Source organism: Thermobia domestica, chromosome 18 (genome assembly GCF_964235325.1).
Source record: "Thermobia domestica chromosome 18, izTheDome1.hap1.1, whole genome shotgun sequence".
NCBI lineage: Eukaryota > Metazoa > Arthropoda > Insecta > Zygentoma > Lepismatidae > Thermobia > Thermobia domestica.
In genome coordinates, this window is record NC_137471.1 from 121,629,832 (window position 1) to 121,644,206 (window position 14,375).

The window sequence follows — 14,375 nt, forward strand, 5'->3', positions numbered from 1 at the left end:
TAACTCAGATGGCAAGAAAAGAGTGAGAGTGACTTGGACAACGTGATCCCACGCTAGAGAAGTGTGCCAAATCAGATGTTTTTTATTCTGCGTTTAATGTGGTGATGTACAATAGAATGCTGCTCAAAAGTGCAGTGAAAAGAATCCACCTTTAAACTATACAAAAATGTACAAAGTGTTACAAACAGATTTACAGACTGTCCCGTAAATATGGCTGTTTAGTGGTGAGGGAAAAATGTCTGAAAATATCGATAAGGAACAGTGGAATGGCATTTCTCAACCAATTCTCTACATAGAAATAAGACCACAAGACCATAGAGGCGGATTGTTTGTAGAATTAAAATTAATGGGGCAGCAGAGCACAAAATGATCTCGTACGTGAGTGTGAAACTATTTCAGCAGAGGTAAGTCTGTCCAGAAACAATCTTCGTCGGGTGTTTCTGCAGACCATATAGAACAGTGCTCAAAGTTTACTTGAAATGTGCCACGAATCACTTCCAGATGTTGTCAGGTGACAAAATTGCTCATTTTGGTGAGTATAACTTGAACTTAGATATGGATCTACAGTAAACGTGGGATAACGTCAGACACAAAGACATCCCTTGATCGACTATTCTACTCAAGCACTCAATTTGGGATAGTACAATTTTCATAGCACGCGTAAAAATAACAGCTTAGACTATATCATCTCTATTCGTCCAAAGGAATGCGTCATCTCGTATAAACCCTCCCCCTGTGTGAGATTTTTGTCCTTTGTGGATTATCATTTACTTTGCAATATGTGAACCTTGAGCAAATGCCTTGGTAAGCTCTTTGCATCTCTTTGGTGATTGATATGTGTTCAACTGCATTGCTAGGTTTGAGCGTAGACTATATCGTCCTCCACAATTTTCACGTGTAAGGTTTTGATCCTTTGTGGCTCATCGTGTATGAACGTTGAATAAATTCTATTCCAGGATATTTGCAAGGTGAGATTTTGCTACTGTGGATTCACATGTGTGTAGCCAATTCCGAACGTCGATTAAATGCCTTATCACACTCTTGGCAGGTGTGGTGTTTTACTCCTGTGTGGATTAACATGTGTCTAGCCAAACTTCAACGTATATCAAATTACATACTACACTCAGGGCATATTATTAAATATTCTAATGCATATTAACATGTGTAGCCAGAGTTGGACTTCGACTAAACTTCGAACCACACCTTTAGCATACGCAACCTTTCTTTCCTATATGGATTAACATGTGTAGCCAAACTTGAAGGTTGATTAATTTTTTTACCAAACTCTTGGAACGTGTGATGATTATTATGTGCGCAGCCAAACTGGAACCTCGATTAAATGCCTTACTACACTCTTGGCATGTGTAATCATTTTCTCCTGTGTGAATTAATACAGATGTAGCCAAATTTGAACGAAGTCTAATTCATTTACCACACGCTTGGCACGTGTGAAGTTCTTCTGTGTAGATTAACATATGTGCATCTAAACTTGAACGTTGATTAAATAAGTTGTCTCACTTTTGTAAGGAGTGAGGTTTTTCTCCTTTGTGGATTAACTTGTGTGTAGCCAAACTTGAACGTTGATTAAATGCCTTACCACACTCTTGGCATGTGTGAGGTTTTTCTCCTGTGTGGATTTACATGTGTTTAGCCAAATCTGAACGTCGAGTAAATGCCTTACCACACTCATTGCACATTGAGGTTTTTCTCCTTTGTGGATTAACTTGTGTATAGTCAAACTTGAACGTTGATAAAATGCCTTACCACACTCTTGACATATGTGAGGTTTTTCTCCTTTGTGGATTAACTTGTGTGTAGCTAAACTTGAACGTTGATCAAATACCTTATCACACTCTTGGCATGTGTGAGGTTTTTCTCTTGTGTGGATTAGCATGTGTATAGCCAAATGTGAACGTTGAGTAAATGACTTACCACACTCTTGGCATATCTGAGATCTTTCTCCTGTGTGGTTTAACATGTGTGTTGCCAAATTTGAACGTTGAGCAAATGCCTTGCAACACTCTTGGCATGTGTGAGCTCTTTCTCCTATGTGGATTAACATGTGTGTTGCTATATTTGAACGTTCAGTAAATGCCTTACCACACTCTTGGCACGTGTGAGGTTTTTCTCCTGTGTGGATTAACATGTGTCTAGCCAAATCTGAACGTTGATTAAATGCCTTACCACACTCTTGGCATGTGTGAGATTTTTCTCCTGTGTGGATTAGCATGTGTCTAGCCAAATGTGAACGTTGGGTAAATGTCTTACCACACTCTTGGCATGTGTGAGCTCTTTCTCCTATGTGGATTAACATGTGTGTTGCTATATTAGAACGTTCAGTAAATGCCTTACCACACTCATTGCAAATGTGAGGTTTTTCTCCTGTGTGGATTAACGTGTGTTTAGCCAAATCTGACCGTCGAGTAAATGCCTTACCACACTCTTGTCATGTGTGATGTCTTTCTCCTGTGTGGATTAACATGTGTGTAGCCAAATTTGAACGACGATTAAATGCCTTACCACACTCTTGGCACGTGTGTAGTTTTCCTCCTGTATGAATCACCATGTGCGTAGCCAAACTAGAACATCCTCTAAATTCCTTTCCACATACGTGAGATTTTTTACCTGTATGCACTAACTCACCACTTGATATAGTTGAACTTTTACTAGAGCGTTTATTACTATTTTGGTACCTATGACGCTTTTCACTTTCCTGTGTCACCATATTTGTTGTCAAACGTGATCGATGAAATCCTTTGCCAAGCTGCGTCGAAGTATCAGAATCCTCATAAGAATGAGAAATGGCTTTATTTAATGTAGTAAACGTATTCCCTTCTCCGTGGAAAGCTAAGATGTTATCGCGCCTATAACAAATTCAACAAATAATTAAATATAAATGGAGATAATGAATAAGTAGCAGGAAAACATGTAATTCTTAGCTATATTACATGATAAAGTTACGCTATATTACATGTTCTATTACATTAAATATTGTAGAAATATGAAATGGAGTACCATATCACTATAGTCTCAAAATAAGTGGCTGTAGTTTGTTTCACTATATCAAATTGAACTATCATTTATATCGTGGCGGACATATGTCTATGGCCAGATATTGTCGGCTTCCTTGACACAAATGCACAGCATGAGAATTAAATCTGTCTTATCTGTAGTTTCGTGTGGAGAAAAAAACAACTTGCGATCCAAAGGTTTAAGAACAACTCAACGTATTATAGAAACTGTACCGAAGATCATTTACTTATATCATCATAAGAGGAACACGAAAGGCGTTTTGAAACGAATTAAAAAATTACATACAACTATCCAAGCTGAGGCAGAGAAACTTAGAGTAACAAGACTAAAGACGAATCATTTACAGCGTTGTGATCGTGGTTCAGTGGTCTAGAGGCTTAACCAGTAATCTCGAGGTTCTTCGATCGAATACACGTAAAAGATTTTTTTTTTTTTTTTTTTTTTTTACTTTAGGAATTTTGATGGAAATAGATCGGCGATAACACACGCTTCATTACATTCAAATATTTGAATACTCGTTTGTTTCAGCACTTGAAATATCAAATTTTCAGGAATAATACTAATAAAAATAACAATTATCTCGAAGAATATTTAAAAATTAAACACTTATTATCGCTCAGGTCGTACCATTAGAGAAACGTGATATTAGGTACAAAAAAAAAATTCGGTTTTGTGTAATGTTGCCCATGAAAAGACGAATTTCTCATCTCGATTCTAAGACAAACCAAACAAAATCGGGATGAAACATTTTAATTCGAGACGGGACAAGGTTAACTCACACTATAGTCATGCTTTGCAGATGAGAATCGAGACAAGACTAAAACTATCGTAAACATTTCTCATCTTATCTCGATTCTCGAAATAGTGTACGCCACTCTTTAAGCAACAATTGCTCTGTAGAGTGAATCTTATACATCATTTTTTTAGTTTGTATTTCAGAGCTAACTGAATTATGGTCTGTGTATATATTTTTGTAGCAAAGCTTTTATAATTACATCTGCAAACTTCACAAGTTAGTTTATTACAAGCTTTAGTTTTCAATTATATTCAGTTTTTTTTTACAGTTATTTTCCTAAAAACGTACAATAGAATATATTCTACACGAAATATTAGCGGAAATCTCTCGTTTAAATTTGAGTAGCTGTAGAGGTGTCTCATGAAGGTACGGAACCCCTTTCCCGAAACCAATTCGACATCTTCTGTAGCTTAGCCAGCAAAACCATTACTTAAAAACAAATTTAATTACGGCTCTTGTGAGTTCAGAATCCCTACTTTCTACTCGAAAATTATCTCGAAACTTTCCGTTATAACATTTAACTTTCCTTTATAACATTTAGCTAGTTGTAGGGGAACTTTCCGTTATAACATGTAGCTAGTTGTAGGAACGTATCGAGAGGGTATGTGCTGTTGGTCCTGACACTTCTCTCCAATCCCGACTATTTTGTAACTTACGGCTTACGCTAAGGGTTATTTTACAAACTTTAATACAATGTGTCCTCATACGGAATTTGTTACCTATACTATTATTATTATTATTACTGAATATTTGAGACCTCAATATTACGTCCCACTGCCGTCGCAAAGCTGGGATAAATGCAATAAACAAGTGACAAATCTTGGGAAAAAGACGAAAATCAATGTGAAGGTTACGATATCATTTACAAGAATTTAAAAACTACAAAAAACACGATTTCAACCACATCGCGACGATTTTCCGGATTAAATTATAGTAATCTTCCTACAACTGCTTTTACAATACCATTAGTTATACAGATAACGTGTTGAGTTTTGAATCTGATTAGCCTAGTGTCGACAGTCAATTACCATTAGATCGTCGGCGAAAACAATTAATTAAAAATAAAGCTAAGTAAGTTAAGTAAGTTAATGTGTTTTGACCTTGAGAGCAACAGAGAGGTTAATGTAGCTCATAAAAATTTTTCTTGTTGATTTTTAATTCTATGTAGATGAGAGTGGATAGCAAACAGCTGACTGAGTATACACACACACATACATGTTTTTCACTATGCACCTTCATGTGCATTTATGAATAAGAGTAAATGTTTTAATACTAATACACAATAACATACTGAGCAAGGCTTTGTGATAATATATAGAAAAACAGTATCACGTGACTGTTTCAACACAATAACTGTGCAAACAAACAGAGAACATATAGAGAATGTTTCGGAAAGCAGGAATTAGGACGTATAGGAAAAGAGGAAGCAGAATAATTGAACTAGTCAGAAGAACAAAGAGAAAAGCAATAGCGAACAAAGATCAAAGGGGAGTAATATATAGAGTAGGATGTGAGGAGTGTAACAAAATTTACATAGGAGAAACAAAAAAATGCAAAAGAGGATTAAACAGCACCAGGATAATATAAGATTGAAAATGGACAACAATGCGATATACAAGCATCAGAAAGAAACAAACCACAGAATAGAGTGGGAAGGAGGAGAGGTCATAGAAGTTGAGAACAAAACTTTGGGTAGAAAATGGAAGGAAGCCAGAGAGATTATGAAAGCACAAGTCGAGGTGATGAACTGGAATGCAGGATTCTCGATAAATAAGCAGTGGGAGAAGATTCTGCTTAAAGAAGAAGGAATAAAAAGGAAGAAGAAAGAGAAACAAAATAACAAGGAAAATATGGATAATTAGAGGGCAGAACACATCCAGCGGAAAAAAGTAAACCTTTAATTGGACACGTGTGCATCTAAAAAATGAAAGTGAAAGCCAGAAAAGTGTTACGTTTTAAAGAAGGGGCGGGGCGTAATTAAAATTGATTTCCGGACAGTATATATAAGTGTTGACCAACTCCCAGCAGCCAGAAGGAGTGGAAGTCTGATGAAGACACAGCTATTGTCTTGCTGAGCGTGTTACTGTGTATTAGTACAAAATGGAATCAAGGCCTGATAGAATAGTTATAGAAAATATTTTATATAAGGTATTAGTTTATATCTGTGTTAATTTTATATTGAAGCACTTCGCAAAGTGAAACCTGAGTTGTAAAAAGAAGGATTGGTTGTTAATGGTCATAATATCAAAATTCTTAGTGTTTCATGTTTTAAGTGCATGTTTCTTATTTTCGTATTTAACTCAGACATTTATATTTTCGTACTTTGAATTAGTTGCTCGTAATTCATATCAATATGGAGGCTAGTGTTTTAGAACAATTTCAAGCAATGTTGACAGAGGAACTAGAGAAACAATTAGAAATCATTGCTCAAAAATGGTAATCAATATTGGATGTCTAGGACAAAAAATAGATGAATCAGTAGGTGAACTTCAACAGCCTGTAACAGAAACGATTTCGGAGCGTAGGAAAGAGCGAATTGTATGCCAAAGCAGACAGCTTATGTAATAATATCTAAGTAGCCAATAACTCCTTAACTGAAGTACGCTCTGAATTAGTTAACGCGGCCAATCATGTTGATTTAGTAACTGCTGAGTTTAAAAATAGTGTAGCGGAAGGAAAGAAGGGTCTCACTGTGTTCTATGAATACATGCGAACGGCACAGTTTGAGTGTAGGCAAACCAACAAAATAAAAAAGTGCAAGGCGGACAAGAAACCGTAAATACTCTTGAATTCGAGCCGGCCCAAGTTGTGAAAGATATGTGCCAAATAACCCAGAAAGTCGATTACAGTCAGGAAAAGGAAATATGCAGTGTAGAGATAGCGAAAAAGAAGAATCGTTACGCGTACCTGTAGACAATTGTTTCTAATGTGATTGTTTTGCCGGCAAAGGATACCGATGTTTCACACATGATAAGCGGTAGCGTTGAGGTTGCGCGTATCCGCCCTCTTGAAGAAGCCAGGGAAGGCTTGAGAGTTCAATTGATGATTTTGTGTGATAACGAAGTTACAGTGTTGTCGGTTTTGTGTCGCAAGCAAATGGTTTTGCGCGACTTAACAAATTCATATTTTTCTCTGTAACAGTGTATGTCTAACGTAAGTTGCATTTTCGTGCTGCAAATCCATTCCGACTTTATCAGCTTTGAGTATTGTAGAAAGAAATGACTTCAAATTCACAATAGAGCCCCCAAGCGAATTGTGTTTTAAGTAGTGAACGTCTCGTACATAATATATCGAACGGAAATGTTTACCGTAAACAAGCGTGAAAGTAACACTTCCAATAAATCACACGCAATCGAATGTATATTTCCGTTATAGAACCGAAATGTAACACCAAGATTAAGAAGAAATATAAGATGGCCAATGATACCCAGTTGAGTTTTCGTAATACGATATTAACGTAAACTCGATTTCGAGGAGCATAATCAGTAGAATTAAAATGAGCAGACGTGATCATATCAGTACATCAGATGCAACATTTATTAATTTTCAGTTGCCGATATGTTTGAATTTTCAAGCTAGTACTTCACTATTGCGGAATTGTAAAGAGCGAAAATTTTAGTGTAGTGCTACTCAAAATGTAGACAAGTTGATTGCTCATGATGATAACAATGTTCGTCGACCTCCACTTATAGCGTATTCTCAGCACGCACGACCACACATTAGGCGTGCAGCAGGAAATAAGTTGAGAATAAAAGGAAAGTGCCTTGCTAAGCGTAATTCGGAACGAACTAAACTCGGTCAAAGACGAACTACATGCAAATTAAAGTCGAGCTGTAGGCGAGGTTATTTCGAGTCAAACATGCGAAAGAAGTGTACATCGACTCCGAAGAGCACTAAAAAGCTTAAGCGAAAACACGTACGAACATTAAATAGTAAACTACATGGCAAAATATAGTAAATATAAGCGCAAACCTAAAAAGAAATTTATGACAAGTATCGCAATGCAGCGTAAATCGAAACATCGTAAAGGAAGGCTTGTCATTACGTGGAAATTTAGTAAATACGCTGCAAAAAGGAGAAAAGTTCCGCAAATTAAACAAACTAACTGGAAAAGTACACATAAACGTGCTAAATTACAGATTACAAGCGTAACTGGCAAAGATGGAAAATTAAAATCTTAGCACAAAAAAGCGTGAACTTCACCCGACCTCGGGCTAAACCCCGGAAGATATTAGAAATCAGAAATACCGAATTTGAACATTTAAACTTTCACAGAATGAAAAAAGGATTATTGTTTATTTATTTGATTATTTCTCCGAATTTCGAAGGTTACTTTTCAGAATCAAAGTGTGTGCCCACCGCCACTGACGCACCAGTCCAAGAAACCATCACTATCGCTCTACAATCAGGTACGTTCACTTAGATGTCATGTTTTATGGTCTCCTTATAGCTTTTGAAGATGAAAGATGAATGTGCAAATAAGAGGTAGGACAGCATTGGAAATTTTAAACAGGTAGTTCATTTAGAACGCGATTTCGGACTTTGAAATTGTAATAATACCGCACCACTTTTGAAAAGTGTGGCTATCCCGTTTAGATGCGGACTTTCAGTATCGAATTCTTATTAGGATGTTTAAGTTTTGTATTTTTCTCTTTTCAGGTCTTTCCAGTTTTGGGAACCATACTTCATAATAAAATTTTATTATCAAATCTTGTTTTGAGTTTTTAATCATTCTTCTTTATCTTTATATTAACATTTAGATGTCCCCATACAATCAAGCATTTAGAGACATGTTACGCAATTAGAGATAATTACGAACATAATTAGAGAAGTACTAGTAATAACTACAATTAATCATATAGTTTAAATTTTGGGTAATTAAAAAAATGTGCTCTTCAGATAGTGAATTTTTTCGTCCGATGTTAGGATTGTATAATGGGAAAATATGCGAAATTTGTAATGTAAGATTAAGTCGCTGTCAAAATACTGTAAGTTAAACACAATTTACTATAATAGTGAAAGTAATTGACAATAACCTTGAATTTGATAAAGTTGCTCGTTGATTTGTTCGTCGTTCGATACATATATGCCGTCTACTATGAAAAGTCAATGTGCATTCAATGTGACTAATGATACCTGAAGTTAATTGACTTCAGAGAAAGCGATATTATAAGTTAAGAAGAGTTGAAAGTTAAAATATAGTTCATCCTCTAAGGACATCAATACTTTCGTTATAAAATGAAAATGATGATACCAGTGCGACGCCTGGTTGGGTCCCAGCTAATGTGCAGGTTCGGCAATTGACTAAAATCTCAAAATTTTGTTCTAACTTTTAATGTTTGGCATAATTAGAGAAAAGTATAATAGTAATAAAATTGATTTTCGGATTTTAGATTTTCATATAATAATTAGTTTTGATTTGGATTTATAGAAAATAATTAGAGTTTTGATTTGGATTTAGAAAAAGTAAATTAAATGTTATTCTTTTTGATTTTGAAAATAACTCTTGCTTTCATGTGCCGGGAATCATAAACCGGTCTCGAGAAAAAGAAAAAGGGAAGCACGTTTACGATTCCACGGTACCCTTTATTACGATAAACACCGGATACTATGATGTATCGATAGTACGGAATGCCTACGTCAGTCAGGCAGTATATGGTAAAATTAAGGTTTATGTTACGAGAACATATTAAGATTGCTACGTACGAGTAGGCCCTGAAAACAATAATGTTTAATGAACAAGCTAATATACTGTTATCTTGTGTTTCACTATTGTGACAAATACTCTCGGATGTGACTTTATTCTCGATAAAGATAAGTGCAATTGCTAGTAAGCCAGACATAAGTATTAGCTAGCGTTCTTTAAAAGGTTACATTTGTAAACCTACCAATTTTGTAGGTACGAGCGGGCCTCAAGTAATACTAATGATTAAAAAATTGATGAATTGAAATGTGGGGCTGTTGCATTAAATCTCCTCCCAGGGTGTATTTCATGTCGTCCTTTTCATTATATTTATTTTCTTAAAATGCCTCCTTAAGGCCTGAATGTTGACAGCCCAATTGGGGTTGGGAAATTAACCCTGATTTGTCATGATTTGAATGCCGAAGGCATGCAACTAGGGTGGTATGTGAGGTCTTAGGATAGAAGCGATTTATTCGAATCGTCAGGGACCCTGCAAGCTTTAACTGTAAGAGATTGTCAGCACCGTTGGTTCTAGGATCCAATTCATTAATCTGAATTTTTATGAATGACTTGCAACCTGTTTTGTCAACTAATGACGCACAGAATGGCTCTCCGTAGGGCTTAACCGCCGTTTAATTCATTTATTTGTATTAAAATGTTCAAACGGTTTTTAGTTACGTTGTATAATATAACGAAACTGACTTAACATTGACGGAAATTCTATTAAAATTTGGCGGTCTTTACAGTGACTGCTTTCCATACCACTACAACAACAAACCCTCCCTGTAATTAGAACTGATGCTAACCCCCAACATTAACGCCAAAATAAAGTTACATGTTCTATCGTAGGGGGTAGTTGAAACTTCGTGTATACAGTTCATGGTTTTACCGACGGAGGACTGTGAAACTCTCTTCATATTTTGTAGGAAGTAATGCCCGATGTGCAAAGTAACCCCTTGTCAAGGTACGTAGTAACCACTGTAAACGAAATAAAGTATCAAAATTTAGTGTGGCAAATCATAACACGGAACTATGAAAATGTTTGGGAATGAAGGGATCCATATAATTAAGAAGTTACGTCCCTAATGTATTGTGTTACTTTGGAACAGAAATATACAAGCAAAGAAAGCATTTCAGGATGTTACCTATAAGATACTTACAAGTAAACCTTACGTTTGGGTGAATCGAGTTGCTGACTGAGACACATATGAGAAAGTAGTACTAAATGTGGTCAGTATTTCAGTGAAGTTTTAGGTGCGAAGCTTCAGGGGTTTAGGAGATACAGCTACCAGAACATCACATGGAAGTACAGAATAGTCTTCATACAGTTGGAGGTAAAAGCTCTGTAAGACCTCTTGTAACGACAAAAGGTGAATAACAAATATATGGGTACATATTAGGACTAGGGAGAAGTCATATAGTAAGGATATACCTGACGGCGGCCATCTTGAAATCCGCCATTTTGAATTAAGGTTAAGTTTTTAAAATAGGAATAGGGTCATGTGATACATGATTTAAGGCGCAAATTCAATCAGAAGAACAATGGTGACGTTAATTTTGATTTACGCACAATTGGTAAAAAGTTACAGGGAAATTAAATATTATTGCAGCATATGTATTAGTCCTTTACCCCACCTTGTAAATTTTGTGTTAATGATAATAATTAAATAAAAAGCAGGTGAATAAATATTAGGTGTATGGTAAGAGTTGCCTTGATGGCGACCATATTCAAATCCGCCATTTTGAATCAGACAAAAGTTTTAAACAACCGCATAACAGTGACACCTTATTAATAGCAAATTTTTACTATAACTCCAACGGTATAACCATTTTTGCTTTATCATTAACCAGCACAAAATTAAATGGATCGCTCCTTACGACTACTGCTTTGACGAAATTGTTAACGACAAATGTGTCAAGTGTAACTCGATTGCCTTTGTCAGGTGTGCTTACTGTGAGCAGAGCATTTGTGCAAGTCATGCACTCTTTTCTGAACTACATACTGATTGTACTAATTGAGGACTTTCTGGAAGAAAGACCCAAGTTCAATTATGACTCAATTCCACTTTGGTCATTTTCCCTTAAATTAGCAACTTGTTTATGCGATAACAAATGCTGGTTAATGATAAAGCAAAAATGGTTATACCGTTGGAGTTATGGTAAAATTTGCTATTAATAAGGTGTCACTGTTATGCGTTTTGTTTAAAACTTTTGTCTGATTCAAAATGGCGGATTTGAATATGGCCGCCATCAAGGCAACTTTTACCATAGACCTAATATTTATCCACCTGCTTTTTATTTAATTATTATCATTAACACAAAATTTACAAGGTGGGGTAAAGGATTAATACATATACTGCAATAATATTTAATTTCCCTGTAACTTTTTACCAATTGCGCGTAAATCAAAATTAACGTCACCATTGTTCTGCTGATTAAATTTGCGCCTTAAATCATGTATCACATGACCCTATTCCTATTTTAAAAACTTAACCTTAATTCAAAATGGCGGATTTCAAGATGGCCGCCGTCAGGTATACCCTTACTATATGACTTCCCCCAAATCCCAATATGTACCCATATATTTGTTATTCACCTTTTGTCGTTACAAGAGGTCTTACAGAGCTTTTACCTCCAACTGTATGAAGACTATTCTGTACTTCCATGTGATGTTCTGGTAGCTGTATCTCCTAAACCCCTGGAGCTTCGCACCTAAAACTTCACTGAAATACTGACCACATTTAGTACTACTTTCTCATATGTGTCTCAGTCAGCAACTCGATTCACCCAAACGTAAGGTTTACTTGTTAGGAACGTACAAAAACACATTCAACACGTAAGACATGTAAGTCATCCTAAATACAGAATTTTGCGCTATCCTTGTTTACCCACATTCTGCGTAATGCCCTAATCTGCATAGCAATCTTATTTTTACCGGCCATCTAGCACATGCTGGTTAGCGTTGTTTTTAAAATAATTCATATATCATGTACGTTCACTAAGCCCCTAAAGTGATCCCATATTCAGAAATGCAGGTCCATACCCTAAAAAAGATTCCTGGGAATGTAAAAAGTCGACTTCCTTGAAAAAATGAGTGCACCTATGAAATGGACTGATGTATGGACCTCTACAAATAATGAACATCGATTGTTGGTTAAAATATTCTTTATCTTGTATTTTAGTTAAGTCTTTCGAAGCCCGCCGGAAAAATCAGGCTAGACCCATTTGAGCTAAATCCTAAATAAAATCACAAACGTCCATAATTTATGTTCGAATGTAATAAATTACAGGTTTAAAGTGTAAAATTTTAGGATAATTACCATTCTCATTGTTTGTTATTTTACATAAGTCTCTATATAAATAAAACAATATCGTCGAGAACCCATATTTTAAATATGTGGAACATTTAGTGAGAAATGTGTAACCGATAATAAAGAAATAATTATTTTATCAAGATATGAACTAGATAAGAATTGCATCGATGGTATCAATCTTGTTATTATTTTTATTTGGTATACAGCTAGTCTATGTGTACCATGTCATTTCCAAATTGTAGGCTACTTACTTACGATCATGATATCTCCCAACCCTAAATATTTCTCGTGAAGTATTGCTTTTAACCAACAAAATTTCCGAAACCATGTAACCGTGTTATTAATCTGAGCCAATTAGTTAATGAAAAATTGAACATACCTTTCTGACCGAACTGAATTTAAACTTTTTGTTGTTAATTGTTGGGAGTCATTAGAATACGACGCGTAAGTTTCCTGAACCACTAATTTCCTTAGCGTTTCTACATTACTTTGAAATGCAGGATCTTCTTCTAGTGCTAATCCTGGTTTCACCCTATCAACGTTTAGTTTCACGTCCAAAGAGCACATAGCTGGATCCTTGTCCACTGATACCTCTCCTTCCGTTGTAGATAATATTAACTCTTTGTTGTCATTCATTAGTTCGTATGTCCACCCTTTCCCTTCGAGAGGATCATCATGAGGTAAGTCATAAGCAATTTCTTCTTTGCACATCAATTCCAACTTAACAGACGCATTACCAGCCATTGTGAATTGAAATATAATAAGAATTTAACACTGTTCTTATACTTCCCTTATCTTTTATGTTCCCAATGTTAATGAAATGATTTACAAGAACGTTCACAAAAGCATCTTTATATTAACAATCTTCTTCTTCTTCCTCTTATTATTCTTCATCAGCCACAATTGCTTTCTCGGCAATTAATTGTTTGTTTGTAGTAAACATCACAAAAGTTGTATATAGTATCATTATCACTGTGTTGAACAAGAATATCAGCAATTTAAAAAGGTAATTAAACGTGTAAAATGTAAAGATTAGAATAGTTGAAAAATGATAAAAAGTAACAAGATGAGTACAAAGTCATAAAAAAAATAGAAAGTAGTAAAATGATAATGCGAAAATACGTGAAATAAGAAGTGTCGCAAACGGGAAAAAGTCAAATTTCAGGTTCAGGTTCAGGTTCAGTGATGCCAATTCCTTCAGAGCCGTTTTCCCTTCAAAAGCTTCAGAATTTCCCTTTTCCGGACAAAATTTCCCTTCAAACAAATCGTTCAAGTACTGTATTTAGTAAACGTATCTTTAATCGTTTTCGCTTTCACCCCCTCACCCCAATCTTATAACCACATACAAGCAGATACCTGACAGCCTTCTTTTGAGCTTACGCAGAATTTGAACTTGATTTGTTGTTTAGGTATCTAAGGCGTCGCGATAGAGGAGGGGAAAGGATATGGAAAGGTGTAGGCTAGGACCTATGTTAAAGGTGCAATCTCTGCATTTGCCTGGCGTGACTGAGGAAAAACCCTATAAATACCTCGGTCAGGACGGACAACC

The 14,375-nt window shown here is 35.7% G+C and overlaps 1 protein-coding gene across 1 annotated transcript; it reads right to left on the minus strand.

Moving 5' to 3' along the window:
• Positions 1 to 240: 240 nt before the first annotated feature.
• On the minus strand, positions 241 to 13,991 carry LOC145674764 (uncharacterized). The gene is made up of 2 exons (XM_081744953.1): positions 13,206 to 13,991; positions 241 to 2,864 (listed from the first exon to the last, which is right to left on the minus strand). Exons 1-2 carry the CDS (start codon positions 13,568 to 13,570, stop codon positions 2,447 to 2,449), a joined length of 783 nt encoding a protein of 260 aa, XP_081601079.1. The 5' UTR covers positions 13,571 to 13,991; the 3' UTR covers positions 241 to 2,446.
• Between the last annotated feature and the right edge of the window lie 384 nt (positions 13,992 to 14,375).